Source organism: Neomonachus schauinslandi, chromosome 3, assembly GCF_002201575.2.
Source record: "Neomonachus schauinslandi chromosome 3, ASM220157v2, whole genome shotgun sequence".
Classification (NCBI taxonomy): Eukaryota; Metazoa; Chordata; class Mammalia; order Carnivora; family Phocidae; genus Neomonachus; species Neomonachus schauinslandi.
The window spans coordinates 185,904,015-185,924,624 of NC_058405.1; the positions used below are offsets into that span (position 1 = coordinate 185,904,015).

Below are 20,610 nucleotides of genomic sequence, written 5' to 3' on the forward strand. Positions count from 1 at the left end.
TAATTTGGTGGAGTCCCTGTCTCTCCCTACCTCCCTAACAGGGAGGCCTCTGCTGCTTCTGCTCCTTTGCGAGTTGCGTCATTGGGTTTGCCCACAGTCACTCTCAGATCACTGTTTTTGGCAGGACTGTCTTTGATTATCTTTTTCTACATGTAGCTGTTAACCTCCACTAATTGCTACCTGACTTGCTCTACTGTTCTCAGAAGTGCCCTGGAGCACAGATTGCTTCACAGACTGATAGAGTCAAATTCAAGCTTCTTTGAAGAGATGCTTCCTGAGGTCTGTTTTTGAGATTGTTTCTGACCCTAGGAGAACTTTCAGCTCTTTCCTTGGTTCTCTGAGACCAAGTTGGGGCCTGCAATTTAACCTGTATCTCCAGCGAATCTTCCCATCTCCTAATTGCCTTTCACCCAGCCTCTGCTGTTTTTAAAAGTGCCCTTTGGCTTGGACTCCTCATTGTCCACACACTGTTACAAATAAAGTCAGATCCTTTAGGGACCATACTCCAATCTGTTTCCCTCACTTCCACCCCAAGGCAAAAATCTCTGAGTCACAGCTCTGGCGCTGGCAACAGTGGTATGCTTTTCTGAGTGGTACTCCTGCTTAGGAATTGAGCCCTTGGGGGTGGGCAGTAGCCTCAGGTTTTCTTGGCTTACCTGTCCTTTGGAGCTAGGGCAGTGGCACTCAGGGCCCTAATAGTCCCAGTAGTGCTGTGCTCACGGTAGTTTCCATCCCACAAGTTGGGGGCTAGGCATAAGAAGGGAGCCCCCATCTCTCAGCTATACTTGCCTGTAACTTAGTCTTTGCAACAGTTAGCTGTGGCCAGGGTGGGAAATGCTGATGTTGTGCTCTTTGTGGGAAGCCAGCCCACTGACTGGTAGCTGATGGGGAGAGGGAGGCCTGTGTTCTTAGCTACGGTCATCTGGAGTGGCGTTTTGGTCTGGCTGAACTGGGAGTTGAGAGAGAAGATCTTTTTTTAAGATTTTATTTATTTATTTGATAGAGAGAGATCATAAGTAGGCAGACAGGCAGGTGGAGGGAGAGGGAGAAGCAGGCTGCTGAGCAGGGATCCTGACGCGGGGCTCCATCTCAGCATTCTGGGATTGTGACCTGAGCTAAAGGCACACGCTTAACCGACTGAGCCACCCAGGTGCCCCAAGAGAGTAGGTCTTGGTACAAGTACCACAGACTCTCAGTTCTTATGGAGTTTTAGGAGGTTGTCTTGAAGAAATGTTTCTTCATTTGCTGTATTCCCTTATGTTCATTTCCAGATAATGCTTTAAATAATTTTTTAAATAGATTTTTTATTTATTCATTCAAGACACAGAGATAGAGAGAGAGAGAGCATGAGCAGGGGGAGGCACAGAGGGAGGGGGAGAAGCAGACTCCCGCTGAGCAGGGAGCCCAACGCGGGGCTTGATCCCAGGACCCTGGGATCATGACCTGAGCCAAAGGCAGACGCTTAACCATCTGAGCCACCCAGGCACCCCTAAATAATTTTTTGAAAAATAATTTTCACCAGTTTTGCTGGGGAGAAGGGGGCGTACAGCGCACCTCGTGCTACCATACTAGAAGTACAACAGTTGTTTTTCAAAATAAAAAATAGTGCTGAAAATAAGGTAGCAATATGAGGGCAGAAAAAAATAGTAAATTTTCTTAAATCACTGAAGGATATTAGGTATTCATAGGCATTCAGGGGATACAGAATGTGCCAAACTCTCTATTTTTTTCTGATTTGGGAGTGAGTTCTGAAAAGTATGATTGATAAACTGCAGTTCTCTGGGCAGTACAGGATGTTGGTTGAATTGGAAAATGTTCTGAGGCAGTGTTTACGGAACAATGGGATATTATTTTCTATGTTCAAATAAGATTTAAGGAAAATGATAGCTATCTGCAGACATTTGTCTGTCACGTGAGGAAGACAGATTTGTTCTGCATTATTCCAAAGAGCAGACCTGTGAGTCATGAGGGGAGAGGCCAGTGAAGTATATTTTGGCATAGCAGTGGGAAGGATCTCAGAGGTGCCTGAAAGGGGAAGGGGCCATTTTTTTTGGGGGGGGGGAAGGTGCATCTCTTCCTGCTGCTGGCTGAGGTTCTGAAGAGGACTGCAGATTGTTTCCTGGGGTAGGCTAGGGTGACAACATCTACTGGGCTTTTAGACAACATTGGGACCTCCTGGCTGAATGTCTGCATCAGAATTATAAAGTATACAAATTCTCTGGCCTCACCTTTGGATCTTCTGTCATTGAGTGTGGGACCAACACATCTGCATTTTTACAGGTCCTCCCAGATGATGCTGCCAGGTTTGAGATCTGCTGCCTTATTTGATTTTGATAGTGCCTTCCAATGTGTCATTTCCTGTGGATAATAGGAGTTCATTTATGCTCAACTATGCCTTCCTGGTCCCCAGTCTTTCTCAGCTTCCCTCCTCACCTCTCCCCCATTATAGCAGGGGTGCATTTTGAGAGACATGCACCTACTACCTATTGTATTAGCCCCTAAATGTTAAGGATCGATGATGTTCTGTAGTGCTGAAGGTAATATCAGTACTCATTTGGTAATATTAGTGACAGTTTAAACGGTTTGTGCCCTTATCAATCAGCTCTAGGTTTAGAGATTTCTGCTGTAGAGCCATTCTTCTTTGGGCTTCTTGGGCATTTTGTTCGATCCATGTTCATGTATTTTTTTTTATTAAACATTTTTCAAGTCTTGTTAGATTTGGTTTTATTATTTTTGTTTGTTAAGAGCCACAGGATATTTCAAAATTAAAGTGTATTTTTTTCTGGCCTGGAAGACCAAGAGATTCCCTTAGAATAATCAGGGATTTGAGGACATTAAAGTATTCAGGACCCAAATATTTATACTCTATTTTAGTCAATAATTTTAAAGGATAGGAAAAATAGAATTATTGATTAAAAACAGCTTAGTGCTCATGACTAGAAGCTACAGCCTGGTTAACAGTGATTCTTTTTCATAAAAGACTGATTAAGAACTATGCCTGGCATCTTCCATTAGCTCCCCACCTTGGCTTTCCCTTCAGAAATCTTGTTCTTCAACCTTTCACTAGAAAGTAGCATATAATGTCCTTTATTCCCTCCTTGGATTAAGAATTCTTTTGTTTACTTCTTTCCCCTTATTTCTGTATATTGCTGTATGTGTCAGTGCCGGATGTAACAAATTTGTAATCCCAAAATGGTAGATCAAATAAAAGTGTATTGTGTATATTTTAAGTTCTAAAATAATCTTAGGTTTGTGATAGTGACCAAAGAAAATTTATTTATTTATAAAAAAAGATTTATTTATTTGAGAGAGAGCAAGCACAAGCAGTGGGGAGGGGCAGAGGCAGAAGCAGACTCCGCGCTGGGCAGGGAGCCCAATGCATGATTCCATCTCAGGACCCTGGGATTATGACCTGAGCCAAAGGCAGATGCTTAACTGACTGAGCCACCTAGGTGCCCTAAAAAATTCTATTTTTTTAAAAGATTTTATTTATTTAATAGAGCGAGAGCACGAGTGGGTGGGAGTAGCAGAGGGAGAGGGAGAAGCAGACTCTGTTGAGCAGGGAGCCTGATGTGGGGCTCAATCCCAGGACCCTGGGATCATGACCTGAGCCGAAGGCAGACACTTAACCGACTGAGCCACCCAGGTGCCTCTTGTGACAAAAAAAGTTTAAAAAGCAAACTGGGAGAATTCTAAAATGCAGAAGGATTGTAGGAGGAAATTTGAATTGAATGTTGTAGAAGGAGTTAAAGGAAATATGAATATTCTGCCTGTACATAAATGTGCAATATTGCCTCTGTTTCCTGAGCACATTTCCTCACAAACTCTTCTGCCTTCCTTTTTTGTTAGCTTCCCTCTTCTTCCACATGGGGCCAGCAGTCCAGTACAACAGCGTGTCAGTCCCAGGCAACGCTGTCATTGGCTGAAATCCAAAAACTAGAAGAGGAACGAGAACGGCAGCTTCGAGAAGAGGTAAATTTTAAAAGTAAAAGTGGTCTCGTCAAATAGTCTTCCAGAATAGTTGGTGTGCATTATGGGTGAGTGGTTAGTAAAGATCATGATTATTGTCAGAATTGCTGTGTGTCTGAATTGGATGTTCATTATTAAACTCTTGAGCCTGTAACAGGAATAACATTAAGATTAGGTAACATGAATGTTCCTTTAAACATTTCGTTGAAACTCTCGAAGTAGCTCATAAATAAAAGCACATGGGTTTTTCAGAATTATGGTTTTTATGCAGGTATCCTTCTTGTAAATTTGACTTTTAGAATGCAGAATACATTTTTTTCCCTTCTGAGGGTATTGGGTTTTCTGACTAGCTAGAAAAACTTAAATATGACAGAAATAAAGTCTTTCTGCTTGTAAGTCTATATCCTGTAGCTTATCATTAGGATAAGAAGGATATAGAAGAGTGAAATAAAGGGGGAAAAAGGAAGAATACAGTTCCTGACAAAAGAAAATGAATAAGTAAAATGGTTTGGTTCAGCATGCCATTAAGGTACCATATTAATTCATCTGTCCATCTGTCCATCACGTACTTGCTGACACTGGCTCAGTTATAGTCAGAGGATATGGCTGAGTTTAAGACAGACAAAATTCTCTGCTTTTATAAAGCTTGCCCTTGGGTTGAGGGGAGATGGATAAAAATTGGTGGTAGTGATTGTCTAGTTTCAGGTAGTGTGATCTGGGAAGGTCTCTGAAAAGGTGGCATGAGGTAGCAGAGTCTCGTAGAAAGTGTGTTATGTGGCTATGACTCGAGGCAGAGCAGTCAGTTTGTTTGAGAATGCAAGTTTTCATTTTTGCATCTGGGTGGTGTGGTTCACTGAAGGCCATGGCTACACAAGAGAAGGGAGAGTTGTCTGTGCATATTCACTGTGTAGTGTGCTTGACCTTACCAATGGGTGATACTGTCTCTTCACCTTAATTACCTTATTTCCCACCCTCTAAAAAAAGAGACCGCTTTCTCTGAAATCGTTTCTTTTCTAAAAGGTTACCAACAGGTAGATGCAGAGCAGGGTATAACTGCTCCCTTCAAGACTAGAAACTGTTCCAATATTTCTGGTCTCCTCTGAATAAAAAAATACTAGTGATCATCAGAGTTGGAATCCTGGGTCTTGGCTTGTTCATCTTTGTCAGAAGTGAATGATCACCTTGGGTGCCTGGGCGGCTCAGTCGGTTAAATGTGTGCCCTCGGCTCAGGTCATGATCCCAGGGTCCTGGGATAGAGCCCCGCACCGGGCTCCCTGCTCAGCGGGGAGTCTGCTTCTCCTTCTCCCTCTGCCTGCTGCTCCCCCTGCTTGTGCTCTCTCTCTCTCATAAATAAATAAAATCTTAAAAAAAAAAAAGTGGGGTGCCTGGATGGCTCAGTCGTTAAGCGTCTGCCTTCGGCTCAGGTCATGGTCCCAGGGTCCTGGGATCAAGCCCCGCGTCAGGCTCCCTGCTCGGCGGGAAGCCTGCTTCTCCCTCTCCCAGTCCCCCTGCTTGTGTTGCCTCTCTCTCTGTGCCTCTCTCTGTCAAATAAATAAAATCTTAAAAAAAAAAAGTGAGTAATCACCTCCTTTGTATTTTCATTTGATTAATTCTCTTTGAACTGTTAAGTTTTTCCTACACTCTTCAAGAGGTAGAAAATGCTACTCAGTAGATGTTTCTCAGGTAGGGAAACCTAAGTTAATTGTATTTCCTTCTTTTCCTGGAGGTAGCCTTTGCGTGAGCCCCTAACCTGTTCAAATCTGGATGGTCTTAGTTTGCTGCACAGCTGTTCTGTTTTCTCAAATTCTTGCCATATGCATGTTGCCCTCTTGGACTGATTTTTATTTTTTCATACTTTCTCTCCTATTTTTAATCTCTTTTTACCTTTTTTGATGGGAGTATTTCCTCGATCTTATGTTTTAATTCTTCTATTGAACTGTAATGTCTGTGATCTTACTTAGAATTTCTCTGAGTCTTTAGTTTGTTCTCTTAGTGTTTCATTTTATAGCCTCTTACTCTTTCATTGAATTCACATCTTACCTCTCTAAAATTACTAGTATTTTTTTTTAAAGCTAGTTCCCATTTTCCCTTCTCTTGTTTCTTTTTCCATTGAATTTCATTTTTTTGATTTGGTCTTTGGCTTTCGTCTTGGAAGTTCAGGTCAAATGTTTGTTGATCCAGAGCTCTTTGTTCATATATAGGATTAGAGGTTCTGTATATACAACACCTTGATGGGCTTTGCTGTAATGATCTCTGGCAGAGCTGTTCTGTTGGGGGAGTCCTCCCATCTCTTTGTATCTATAGGTGTATTCTTTTGTGCTGGGGGGTCACCTTCCCCACAGAATAATCACCGATCTGGCTCAATCTCTCTAAAGAGGAATGTTTCCGTTTTCTGCTAGGGAGAGAAATAGATAGCGGCCCAACTGCATCAGGTTACGGAGGCAGTCTGGGGTCTTCCTGTTACTTTTTACAGACTTTCAGGCAGTTTTCCCTCTATTACCCACACTTCTAATTACTGAGTTTTCTAGATGAATTGGCCTATTTTTGAGCTTCCTTTACTTAGGTTTCAACTTACTGGGTCTATTCCCTTGGGTATCGTTATTTGTCTGCTTTTCAGCCTTTAGGGATCTATTCTGTTCTTTTTGTCCTTATGGGTTTATACTTTATAACAGTATATTTTTTTCCTGTCCTTTTGGTAGGGCTTTAGGAAGTTCATATGTATTTCATTTCTGTGCCTAACCAAAAGTACTACTTAATTTTTAAGAAGTAATTCTGCCTTTGATCTTTTTATTCTCTCTTAGTACCTCTGGCAGTTTACATCTTTATTTGCCGCAAAGTAGCTAACCCTTTCGTGTGTTTAACTTCATATAGCTCTTACTTATTTGCATTCCATTTACCGTACTGGATCGTAGTAACTAGTACTTTTGAAAACCAGAATGTTAAGCTAGCTTACTGTTAACAGCAGAGGCGCCAGCAGAGGGAACTGATGAAAGCTCTCCAGCAGCAGCAGCAGCAGCAGCAGCAGAAGCTCTCTGGCTGGGGGACTGTCAGCAAACCTGCAGGCACTGCCAAGTCGCTCCTGGAGATACAGCAGGAAGAAGCCAGGCAGATGCAGAAGCAGCAGCAGCAGCACCAGCAGCCGAACAGAGCCCGGAACAATACGGTGGGTTCATCTTGCTAAGCACTCATTGAATGGATTGGTGTTAGAAGTTCTCTTTTCTGACTTTGGACTCTCTTTTTAGTATTGTTAACCGCATCATTTGTCTCTTCTTTAACAGCATTCCAACCTGCACACCAGCATTGGGAATTCTGTTTGGGGCTCTATAAATACTGGCCCCCCCTAACCAGTGGGCATCTGACCTAGTCAGTAGTATCTGGAGTAATGCTGACACTAAAAACTCCAACATGGGATTCTGGGATGATGCAGTCAAAGAGGTGGGACCTAGGAATTCTACAAATAAAAATAAAAACAACGCCAGTCTCAGGTAGGGCTCAAAATGATCAAACCTATGCTTCTTGGAGGGTTGGGGGACGGGGCATGTGGGGAGTGGGATACTGGGTGGGCAGGGAAAGATAGTTATTTAGTTTTTGCTTATTTTCATCTGTGTCCAAGCATGGGAGATTGTAGTTTGGTGATTGCTTTTTACCCCATGGAAACACATCTGTATTATTACTAGGGACTCTTCGTACTGCTGGGCACTTAGTCCATTGCCTGTCACATGGTAACCACTTAATAAATATTAGGAATAGTGTATTTTTGTTGTTGAACATTTCTCCAAGATCCTCTCTAGATCTTAGCATTTTTCTCTAAATTTATATTTTTTTAAGTTAGCTAGACTGTAGTGAGTATTATAAACACCTCTCTAATGACCTTAAACCTATATATTTTTATGACAAATTAGTTACACTTCACCTTTGTCTTTCTTTCCTCAGTATGCAGTGTTAATGAATGAGCATGGGTTTTAATGATAAATATGTGAACTCAGTTCCCAGCACTGCCACTTACTAGCTGTGTGACCTGTGTGACCTTGGGCAAGAGGGAACCTCTTTGAGCCTCAGTTCCCTCATCTGTAAAATGAAGATAATAATGATGACTTCATGGGTGTAGTTGTACAGATTGAATGCACACGAAGTAGTTAGTGACGTGCCTGGCACATAGTAACTACTTAATAAATGGTAGTGTTGTCAGATTGTTTCTTGTTTGAGGGTCTAAAGTATTAAGAATAGGACTCTAAACAACTGTGAGCTTATTGAGCATCTTTGCCAGGCACTGTGCTCTAGGCCTTTGCATACAGTATCTTGATTCCTTATGATAACCCAAAGAAGTATTAGTACCATTTTACAGATGAGTAAACTGAGGCTTAGCAAAATTTAAAAACTCACCAAAGGGCACGTTGGAAGAATTTAATCATTTCTCTGGCAAGAAGCCCTATCTTCACAAATGAATGTATTAGCTGAGGCTAGTTTGTAAGAGGATATTAAGTTCCCCCGTCCCCAATCCAAATATTTGAAGTTGTTTTTTTTTTTAATTCGTTTTTGGACCCAAGCATTGGATTACTGGACAGCCATCCGGTGTTGCCAGGACATTATCTGTTTATGGTGTTGTCGTATAATCATATAGTAACAGTGTCTGGGAATATAATATCGCCCTATTGTTTTGCTTCAGTAAATCTGTAGGTGTGTCTAACCGGCAGAATAAGAAAGTAGAAGAAGAAGAAAAGTTGCTGAAGCTCTTTCAGGGAGTAAATAAAGCCCAAGATGGATTTACCCAGTGGTGTGAACAGATGCTTCATGCCCTTAATACGGCAAATAACTTGGATGGTAAGAATTGGGGAGGGAAACCCAGCATGTGGAATGGCAGAGCAGGACCCACAAAGAGGTTGACAGGTTGGAATGATGGGCCAAAACTCAGGAGGTGAAAGCTAATGGAGATCAAATCCTGTATCTACCATAAGAACTTGACTCTTTAACAGTATTATAAGTACTACTTGTGAGAAAAGTCCTGTAGTAGTGTACTCAAATAGGTTCTCAGTGGTTGCCAAAAAGTAAGTGGAATCTCAGGCTGTCTTAGTAAATGTGCAGGACAGAGGAGGTCATAGTTCCATACAGGTCATTTTATGGGGGACATAGCCAGCCAGGCCAAGTCCAAAGAAAGGTAACTCATGGTGGAGACAGAGGTCATCTTGGGCAAGAGAAGGCTGAGGTGATCTTTCCCTTCCTGCTTTTGGGGGAGGGGGTGGGAATCATGTGCCAGAGCAAGTAGACTTTATTTTATGCACAATGAAACTAGGACCAGTGAGTGGAAATGAAAAGGTTTCAGTGCAATTTGAAGAAAAACTTGCTAATTGTTACTTGATCACAAAGAGAATTCTCTACCTTAGATGGAAGTGAATCCCTGCCCTGACCCCAAATGTTTGAACCAGAGACCAGTCAGCTTGGTGTGGAAGATTTGGATTCCTATAACTGATAGGCTGATTTGAACTTATCCACTTCCAATGTCTTAACTAAAACCAAGGATCTTATAAAAACAGAATAGTAAAGGAATGGAAGAATTCCTTTGCAGCATTGTAACAATATCTTATGGTCTGAAAGAGCCAGGGGGAAAATAATAAATAATAATAAATAATGGCCAGCTACCATTCATTAAGCACCTATCATGTGCTAGGCACTTTTTAGCAGTTAGCATAGGTTATTCCAGTTACTTAATTTTTGCAGTAATTTCATAAGATACCTTTACAATGTGATATTATCCCCATTTTATAAATTAGGAAACAGAGGCTCAGATTGGTTAAATAACTCATCAAGGTCACACAGCGAGCAAATTTCAGAGTCAGGATTTTAACCCATGTCTGTCTAACTCTGATACTTGTGCTTTTTCTGCTGTACCACACTGCTTGCATATTCCATTTAATTCCTCTCTAAACATATGATATCTCAGTGAAGTGAAAGTTCCCGGAGGGTACGGCTGTATTTTTAGTATCTGTCACGGTGCCTGACGCACATCAGAGCACTTAATAAATATTGATTGAATTTAAGGAAAGAAAGAATGAATTTCCAGATAACTTCTATCTTAGGCCAGCAGTTGTTTTTAGTCAACGTAACATGCAGTTTTTACCAACATAGCGTTTAGTGAAACTAAACATGTGTGATATGTCTTTGACTCTGCTATTTGAGATAATTTGGGGCATTGCAATGACAGTGGGCTTTTTTTTTTCTCTCTCTGCAGAGTAGGTTAAAGAATATTTAACACAGTAGCTGCATACCTTTCAAGTTTGCATCATTAGAGTCGGCAGTAGGTGTGACAGTATAATAAAAACTGACGCTGAGTCTTTGCATGTGATATTTCATTGTTACTCTTTATGTCTTTTCCCCTCTCATGTTGCAGTTCCCACTTTTGTTTCTTTCCTGAAAGAAGTAGAATCTCCTTATGAAGTCCATGATTATATTAGGGCCTATTTAGGAGATACCTCTGAGGCCAAGGAGTTTGCCAAGCAGTTCCTCGAGCGCCGCGCCAAACAGAAAGCCAGCCAGCGGCAGCAGCAGCAACAGCAGGTATGAGGCAGTGGCGTTGGCGCCGTAGCCCTGCGAGTGAGTAGTAATACCTTGAAGTACTGAGCAGCCAGAGAAATGAAAATTAAAACAAAAGATACTGTTTTTGTACATCACATGACCATAGCTTCTTAAAATGTGGTAGATTTCAAATAATATGCCCAGAGACTTTTGCGAATTTCCCAAATAGCAAACGAAATCATTCTCTGTTAGGCATACTAGTTGCATTTTCCTTGGTTCGTATATGTGCCTCAAATTGCACATTCCAACTTGTCACAGACCCGTACATTTTTTTGGATAGTTAAAACCTACAAATGTTAAATTTCGAGTGCTCAGGATACACTGTACCCAATATTGACAATACCATAGCATGCCAGACACGTCAAATGTTGTTGATGGGGATGTAAAAGGTACAATCAGTTCTCATTATTTGTGGTAGTTATGTTTTGTAAAGCCCCGCTAAAGCTGAATTAGTGAATACTGAACTATTGCTCCAGGGAAAACATCGAGTTAGATTTCTGGAACCTCTGATCACAACATTTTTGTCAGCTGGTCAATATGTTACTTTGTTTTATGCGTGTTTCTGTTTAAGATGCCTTATTTAATATATTGTTGATTCCTTAACATTGAACTCATGGCCAGCAGCACTAGAACTGACACCTGAGTGAAGCTCATCTAGCACATGCATTTTTTTGGCACACCAGGCAGTACTTAATACTTGGGGGCCATTTTATTTTATTTTTTAGATTTTGTTTATTAGAGTGTGCGCACGAGAGGGAGAGAGCGGGGGCAGAGGCAGAGGGAGAGGGAGAAGCAGACTCTCCCTGCTGAGCAGGGAGCCCAACCTGGGGCTTGATCACAGGACCCTGGGATCATGACCTGAGCTGAAGACAGATGCTTAACTGACTGAGCCACCCAGGCGCTCCTCTTGGGGGCCATTTTAAACGGTGACAGCACCAATAAGCATAAAATGTGAACATCAGTACACTACGGAGACTGAAAAAGATGCTTGTTTACTATATGAGAACTGAAGCAAGAGGGCAGAATACTGCCCTCTTCCACCTCAACTGGGGATGTGTTCCTCAAGCAACTCAGATTTTTCACTGCTCTGGACATTGGCGTGTTCAGGAAAACCATAAAAGCACCGCAAGTTTTGATTTTGGGGTTACAAATAAATTACAGCCAGTAAGTGAATTTGCAAATATGTATATCTGTGAATAATGAGGATCAGTTGTACAAGTTTTCTGACAGATGAGATGGCAAAGCTCACGAAGAGCTTAAGAATATTCATATCCTTTAATTCTATAGTTCTGGTAGAGATAATTTTGTTATAGCGGTCATTTCTGGGGATATAAAAGATATAGTGAAGTACATGGCATTTGAAATCCATTTGGGGCACCTGGGTGGCTCAGTCGTTAAGTGTCTGCCTTCGGCTGAGGTCATGATCCTTGGGTCCTGAGATTGAGCCCCGCATCGGGCTCCCTGCTCAGCGGGGAAGCCTGCTTCTCCCTCTCCCACTCCCCCTGCTTGTAGTCCCTCTCTCACTGTGTCTCTCTCTGTCAAATTAATAAACAAAATCTTTAAAAAAAAATAAAATAAAATCCATTTGAGTAGATGGGCTAACAGGGATTAAGTGAAAAATGTCAACATAAACAGCACTAGGAAAAATAATCAGAAGAGAAGACATCGTATAGCAATACAGAAAGTTTTTACGTTTGTGAAATGGCTGCCCCTGTGTGCTGAAATTGGAAGTTGGGGCCCACTATGCGTGCACATGGGCGTGTAGCTAGGCTTGTCCTTCCACAGTGCTTTCTCCACTCTTCCTCCTCATTCCCCACTACCACTACCTGTGCCTTCAACGAGCTCGTTGAATCTGATCCCAGTTTAAAATGAATTGCTCTAATAAGAGCAACAGGTAAGTGTAAATGGCTGATAGACTATTTCATAGTTGAACCAGTTGGTAGAAAGTGTATGGATATTTGGGGACCAGATTTCTTCTAGGATTGCCCATAGGAATAAAGTACATGATACTAATTTTGTTTGGTAACATGCTGCCAGCTAGTCTGCAGGCTGTTCTTTCTGTCCTAGGGCTCAGAGACAGAGGAACCTTGTGCTTTGGTAGGTGAGGGGTGTAAATTGCTGGAGTCCAGAGGTCTGTTGGTGATTATTTGTTGTATATTTAATTTTCTAGTAGATGGTACGGACTCCATGTATACCAGAGAGGTTTTGACGGCTGTGTTGTCACAATGGGATGAAAACCTGGAGCTACCAGGATGGGCCTTTTGGAGGCCCAGAGCTTAAATGGGATGTCTGAATCTAAATGAAGGGAAAGGGTGGCTTAGTGGACTCTTCTTGGTTTCATTATTACCAGAATCCATGATAAGACTTCTGTTTTTAATCTTATGCTTGATAAGGTGAGGGCCAATCAACCATTTTCTTAGAGTGGGCCACACTTGAATCCACTGTGTAACCTCAGTTGTGACATCTTATCTCACAGGACTCTGTGTGGGGAATGAACCATAGTGCACTCCATTCAGTATTTCAGACCAATCAAAGCAACAACCAACAATCCAATTTTGAGGCCGTACAAAGTGGCAAGAAGAAGAAAAAGCAGAAGATGGTCCGAGCAGATCCCAGTTTATTAGGTGAGCAAAAGCCTAGTCTCAGGTGGGTGTTGGAGGTGTGCAGGTTATAGCAGTATTATATGTGAGTCTCCTGGTGGAATGTTTTTCATAAAGGGAAATATTTCTTACATAAAATTAATGTTTTTAAACAACTTCGAAGTAGGTAATATTTACTGGGCCCATCAGTACAAGAGCAATGCCTCATATGCTATAGGGAACAAGAAAAGTAATTACTTATACTGTGTGGTGCTTTAAACTTTGAAGCCTTATTTCATATATAATAGGAATTTCCCTAGAAGGCCTTTCAGTTTAGTTGGAAAATAATGCTAATGAAGAAAAGGAAAAGTTGTAAAAATTTAAATGCTGATTTATATAGAAGCTGACCATAAATCCAATCAGGTATTCAAACAACTAATATTTGCTGATACCCATTACATATGTGTATATATACCTGTGATTTTCAGAGTCACTCTGCATTATGAGATCATGTTCCAGTTTACCAACGAGTAAACCAAGGCCCTGAGGGTTTAGAACATTTTCCAAAGTCACCCAGCTGTTCAGCAGTGGGGCTGGGATTTCAGAGGAGGCCTGTTTTCCTTCCACTCTTCTGTTAGCCACAACTATTCTCGTCTGGCGTTGAGAACCAGAGTCTTCACACAAGGCAGCTTCATGGAAATGGTGACACCAGAACTGGGGCTTTGAAAGACTGGCGGGAAGGACAGACAGTGGTGTTTCTGGAATAATAAACAGTCTAGGCAAAGCAGTTGCAGGCTGTTTGTGTTTCTTAAATTGGCCCAACAGCCTCACAGACAATGATGAAATTAAAATGATTCTCTGTTCATGAATGTAGAGTATTAAAAACCATGCTGTCCGGAGTAGAATGATTATATTGGCAAAGATGGCAGGTTGGGATGTTGGCCCAGGCAGGAGGCAGAGTGGTTAGGAGGCTGCAGTGTAGACCAGGTGAAAGATCCTGGTGGCCTGGAGAATAGGGTTTTGGCATTAGAGATGGAGAGGAGTTAGATGGGTTTTAGAAACTTAGGGGACTGAATTGGCAAGACAAGAGGAATGGAAGGGTTTGAGCAGCAGGATGGGTAGTGTTGCCTTTTGCTAAAAGGATGAACCCTGGAAGATGGAGCAGGCTTATGGGGTAATGATACGGAGTTGAAGTATGTTGGGTGGGTCCAGTGTGAAATGCCTATGAGACTTCAAGTGGAGATGCCCTTATGAAAGAGCAGAGAGCACAGCAGGAGGGGGATTGCCATCCTACCCTGCCCTCCGTAGGGTCCCTGCCTTCCCTCATAGGTTTCCTACTCTGGAGAAAACAAAATGTCAGTAACAGAAACCTAACTTTGAGGATTGCCCTTTGGAACTGGGGCCCGAAAGCTGGCTTGGGAACAGAGAGAGATCTGGTGAAATTCTGTTTTCTTCTGCCTCAGAATTGTTATTTATTTATTTTGTCTGTCTTAGAAATTTATGTTAAGAGTAGATGGAACCAGTCTAACATTTTATCCAGTTTTGATAGAAGTGGGTAAATACAGATTTACAAGTGTCCCTGAAATTCTGGGTGTGGATTCTGGCCAAGAAGCCCTTGTTGCTCTTCAGCTGTGGCACTGGAAGGGTAGGCTGCAGGGAAAATGTTCCTCTGAAAATGAGGTGTAAAGCTCTGTGAGTTGAATATTCAATCTGACTCCATCCCTATTACAGACACCAGAAAGAAAGGGACTTAAAACACTCTTCAGGGGAATGAGAGGTTTTTTTAGGAACAGAGTTTAAGGAATGTATGTATGTTGAAGGAACAGAAAAAAAATATATAAGGGAAAGGGAAGTAAAAGTTGAACAGAATATTGAGAAAACTCACTTGTGTAGGCTTGGACCTTTTTATGAAAATTTCTGCTCAACTAGATCTCTCTCTGAAAATTCCTCTGATAATTACTAACTTCTGCCCCTTACTACTCATTTCCACTTATTACTACTTTTAATTGATTTATAGATTGAGAAAAATTAATAAATGTCCACCAGTCAGTTTGCCAAGCACAGAATGAGACAGTTCTAATTTGATCCAAAAGCATCCATTGAGAAAGTGTCACTGAACAAAAGAGAACTTTGCTTCTAAAACAGTCCATCAGAGAGGCCCAGCCTCATTTTAATGATCCATCACTTCCATTGTGCTCTGTGTCTTCCTGTAGTCATTAGAGCTACCAGGTGCCAGTGTGAACCAGCGTCCATTACTTGGATATGATAAATAGTCCATGCACAATGGCATTTCCTCCTGTCATACTTTACAGCCTCTCAAACCCTAAGAAATCATGCAAGTGAGACGTAGTCAGTTCTGATCCTAATAACGGAATGTAGTCTTTAGAGCCAGGCACAGTGGGCTTAAATCCTCCTTATTGCCTTGTACTTCACGGTATCCCAGAGCTTTCCCGTCTGTCAAATGTGGAGTAGACGTGCTTTTATGACTGGTCAGTCAGACTGTGTCTGCTAAAAGCTTAGCCCAGTAAGCCACATACTGCAGTCATGAACAAGTAACTTTTTTGGGGGGGGAGGGGGCAGGCTGTTGCTTTTTTCCTGTCTTTGCATGATTAAAATTTTAGTTTTTTTTTGTTTTGTATTTTTAAGTTTTTTTTATTTATTTGGGAGGGGCCAAGGGGGGGGGGGGGGGGCAGAGGGAGAGGGGGAAGCAGACTTTCTGCTGAGCAGGGAGCCTGTTGCGGGGCTCAATCCCAGGACCCTGGGATCATGACCTGAACGGAAGGCAGATTCTTAACCAACTGAGCCACCTAGGCGCCCCATTTGTTTTTTTATTACATTTCTGCTTTTATCACATGTAGCTCGTTTTTATCACAGTTCATCTGTTCCTGAGATACATGTAAAGTCAAAACCTTGCTTCAGAATAGAGTAATAGCTCATTTCATAGGCTGTTTGGTTTTTAAGTTTTAATACTTACCTAATTGAACTGTTATTTCCAAATAGGGATACTAAGCCTTTCATTATTTTCAAGGGAAAAGGTCTTGTGGGTTGTGGCAATGTTGTTGATGGGTAGAGCTGAGGCTGGGGTTTGGAGCCCTGGCCTTTCCTAGTCTTAGGCCTTGTAAGCAGCTTGTACCATAGCTTCCTTGGTTAATAAATAGTCACATTTATGTTTTCAAATGATATTTTGAGTCAAGAATATAATATAAGCTATTTTTATTATATAAGACTTTATTATTGGTACATTTAAAATGTGTCTTTGTTTGAAAACTTGAACATTTAAAGAGCAAAAAGGAGGGGGCAGAACACAAGTAATATTAACTGCTTTTAGATAGGAGAGCATTGCCTGTTTCCTTTTTGATATTCAAATAGCAGCTGAAACAGTTTGAGATTTCATTTAGGGTGGATGAACTGAAAGCTCTTTGGGAGTCGTTCATTCCAAGGAAGCCGTGTTAATACTTTTTATCAATCTTTGATTATGGAGTTATAGAAAAATTACATACGTGTGGCTGATGGGATTAGGTGTTTGTGATTACTGTTCCTGCCTTCGGTGGTGGTACGAATACTGCTTTCTCTAAACCAGATTGCATTTTGGTTAATCAGTATGGCTAACCAAAATCCTTTCCTTTGCAAGCCTACCTATAATAGGTTGAGTTGAACAAAGTACTTTAAATCTTTTTATGCTGTCTACCCTGTGAGAAAACATCTGAGGGCTATAAGGATCTGGTAGTGGATCTTCCCTGAAGCCTCCTACCCTCAAATAGCAAAAGCCAGAACTTTGAAAAGGTTTTTGACCCAATGAGTGGGAAAAATGTATTCCCAATAGTTAGTGGGACTGAAGTAGTCTTACTCACACTTAGATTTCACAGTCATATGGTCAGGTAGTTAGTTACAAAGTACTTGGTATGTGTTATTCCTGTCCTTCCCCTGCCCCCATCTCTGTTAAGATTCACCTCCCGAATGAACTTTCCTCACTAGCCAGCCTCACTTGGCTTTAACACATGCTCACAGCCCAGATTCTTCTCAGGAATCTCTAACGCACTAGTTTGGAATTCTTTTTTCTCTCCCTACGTAATTAGACCAGAACCCTAAGAAATAAATAAAAACGAAGAATCTCTCATTGGAAGAGCAGAATACTGCTCTCTGACCTTTATCCTTCCTTCTTCTTCCTTTAGTATCTCTATGGCATGCTAAAGCAGGAGAGACTTCTATTCCAGCCCACTGTCTAGAATTTGAGCCCCATGGTTGTCTGGATGTGGTCACTCATTGCCAATTTTTTCCGGCAGGGTTTTCAGTCAATGCTTCATCAGAGCGACTCAATATGGGTGAAATCGAGACTTTGGATGACTACTGAGCACCTGCCAGTGGACTGGCCGTCGTTCTCCTCTCTGCTGACCATGGATTCTCCACCTTTGGACACAACACTTACTCACCATTTACTCTATATCACTCTGCAACAAATCACAGAACCGATCATCTCAGGCTTTTTCTTCTAGCCCTTTGTGTCCAAGATTCTTTAAACTGTTTTTGTTGGTGAGCATCTCAGACTGTAGATAAGGGGACCGGACCCTGTGTCTTGGGGGTGGCAGTTGGGATTACTCCCCAACAAGGCTGATTTTGGGCAGCACCTGTTTACTGTGCCGTGATTTCATCTACTGTGTCCCAGAAAGTGTGTTGGGATCTGCCAATAGCTATTTACTTTCTTATGTCACTTTTTTCCTTTCTATATTCTTTTTCTTCTTCTTTTTAACCCCCCATAAGGGCAAGGGGTCTAACTGGTGCAGTCATGAAGAGAGTTAATGGTAACAGACATTGACCAGCAACAACATGCCACGGACTGTGACTTTTGAGTGTCCAACAAGACAGTCAGAGCGCCCCCAGTCTGAAGGTCGCATTGCCACTGCTAACTTTGGGATTGCATCAAAGAGGCCCTGAGTGGGGTGGAGTTTAGATTGGATTGGTTTGATGTTGCACACCCCTCGCCTGTTCTTTCTGAGCATCCTTTTGGAGAAAGGATTCATGTTTTTCTTCATTAGATAGTGACTTCCAAGCAAGCTGACTTCTCCCCTGGCATTCTCCAACCTGATTGGACAAAGGAAACCCTGTGGCCTGGGAGAAGGACTTATTCTTAATTTTTCCTTTCTTACAAAAACTGATTTTTCCCATAAATATTTTTACTTCAGAGGACTAGGACCAGTTTGTTTTGGGCCTTTCTGCTGAAAATTTGTCTCGTTTAAGAGGCAGCTAGGATCTTTACCATATGTATGAATTTGTGTAATTTCATTTTGGATAGGGATAAACTTTTGCTTCTGATAAAAGCCCGGAATTTCATCTGGTTCCTCAGAGCATTACGTGTGTGTCTTGCTGTGGCCCCAAAAGGTTTTGTTTAAAGATTCTGAAATGGCAAGTTGCTTGCCTTTTCTGAAAAGAAAACATACAAAACCTAACCATCTTTAAGACCTTCATCCATGGAAACCACTACACAGGAGAATGCAGTGGGATGGAGGGGATGGGAGAGAATGGGAGAAGAGAAGCCTGCTTCTGGCTTCTGATCATGGCCTCCTAATACCCCTTCACTTCAATTATAAATGTATTCAAGCCCTATTTATAAACCAGTACTCTTCCTGCCTCCCCCAGCCCCCTGCAGAACATCACTCTGGAATTGCCAATCACACTTTGGTCTGGAGCCATTGGACCATCCGTCCTTGTGTGAGAAGTGCTGTGGTTCGGGTGGCTCCTGGTAGAGCACCTTTTCTTTCTGTCATCATTGCCTGAAGAAGGCTGGAGTTGCTCTGAGAGCATTTTGGTTTTGGCTGATTATATTTGGTTTCTATTTTTATTCTTTTGGATCACCATTCTCCCTATCCCTTCTTGCCTCCCTCGCACCCTCCCTCCCAAACATGTACAATAACTATACAGAGACTGCTACAAACTTGTATATAGTTTTTGGATCAAATAGCATGAGGAGATGGGGGACCATTAAAAGTTGGGACTCCTGCTCTCCTTTGCTTTGTAAATTCAAAAGTGGGGGGTGGGGAAGAGGGATAGTTAAAATGTTTACAAAACTTTAAGCTCCCTCGGAACTTTTGCCAGTGTGGAGGAAAATAAAAAAGAACTTAAATAAAACATGGTGGTATTCTGTCTGAGCGCACCTCTTCTACTCACCTTTGTCAAGGCTAAGTCTTGCACTAAACCGTTGTCTTGGCACCATGAAGAGGCTCCAAACACATGAGCACCCGAGACATGGAGGCAGCCATGGCTTTTCCTGCCAGCCTATGGAACACTGGCTGGTTCTGTATTTGGGAATGTGGAGGTCAAGATAAACACGGGTAAGTTTGACCACATGTCTTTACTCCTTTCACTGTCCCTTTCTGCTGACTCGTGGGTCGTCTCCTACCCTCATACCACAGACACACCCTCTGAATGTGCCTTCCAGAGCCTGCCCACACCTTCCAAACTAGACTCCACTGTGTGCTTGTGCCGGAAAAATAAAAACAAATACAAAATTAAAACACAAAAATTTGGGGTGGGGTAGGTGGATTTGGGGTAGCAAAGTCATCTTTATCACAGAACATTCCATTTACTTAACCAAGAACCTTGCTTCTACTTGAGGAATTTCCCACTTAGTGGAAAGAAACCACTCTTCCCCAAGAATGTTCTTCTGTCTCAGTCCTGCTCTTTTTCACAGTCTCATCTGTTCACTGACTTCCAACCACCACGTTATGTCCTTTTCTATAAACTTACTTGCAAATTATCTTAACTCTCTCTGAGTTTTAAAGTATTTGTTTTGTATGTGGTTTGCTTTTACTTATTTTAATTTGGAGGCTTAAACATAACCAAACAAGATGTCTTTCCCCTAGATAGTTGGTGTTCTGGTTACTGTTGCTGCCTAACAAATTACTCCAAACTTACTTAAAACAACCCCTTAATTTTGTTGGTAATTTTATGAGTCATGATTTTGGGGAAGGGCTCAGCTGGGCAGTTTTCCCGTGGGGCCTCCTCTGATTGTGGTCAGATGTCAGCTGGGGCTGTAATCTTGGGAAGATTCGATAATGTTGGCTGGCCAAGATGGATCACTCATGTGACTGGCAGTTGATTCTGGCTCTTGGCTAGGAGCTCAGCTGGGTTCATGGCTGGAGGAACTATATATTCCTCTTCAGCATGATATTTTCAGAGTAGGTGGGCTGCTTAGGCGGCAGTTGGCTCCCCACCAGAGGAGAACCAAGCAGAGTTTGCATCACCATCTCTGACCTAAACTCAGAAGTCACATAGTGTCACTTCTGTGATACTTTTATTCTGTCAAAGTCCCCACACACCCACTGAGACTCAGGAGGCTGGGAACATGGGACCCTCTCCATCCTTGATGAAAGAAATAAGGTCACATTGTAGGAAGAGCATGTGGGGTGGGGGATGTCGTTGCCACTTTGGGTAATTATCTGCATGAGTTTATGCATATACATCAAGGAATTTTCACTCTCTTTTCATTGGTTCTAAG

General features: G+C 41.9%; 1 protein-coding gene across 1 annotated transcript in view; it reads left to right on the forward strand.

The window, feature by feature from the left end:
* The window catches only part of GIGYF2 (GRB10 interacting GYF protein 2), a 139,007-nt gene extending 119,765 nt beyond the window's left edge, over positions 1 to 19,242 (forward strand). The window contains 8 exon segments of the mRNA XM_021690376.2: positions 3,850 to 3,972; positions 6,932 to 7,132; positions 7,248 to 7,304; positions 7,306 to 7,454; positions 8,636 to 8,790; positions 10,355 to 10,521; positions 13,016 to 13,163; positions 17,402 to 19,242. Coding sequence (XP_021546051.1) covers positions 3,850 to 3,972; positions 6,932 to 7,132; positions 7,248 to 7,304; positions 7,306 to 7,454; positions 8,636 to 8,790; positions 10,355 to 10,521; positions 13,016 to 13,163; positions 17,402 to 17,469 — 1,068 coding nt within the window. The 3' untranslated portion in view covers positions 17,470 to 19,242.
* The last annotated feature ends 1,368 nt before the right edge of the window (positions 19,243 to 20,610 follow it).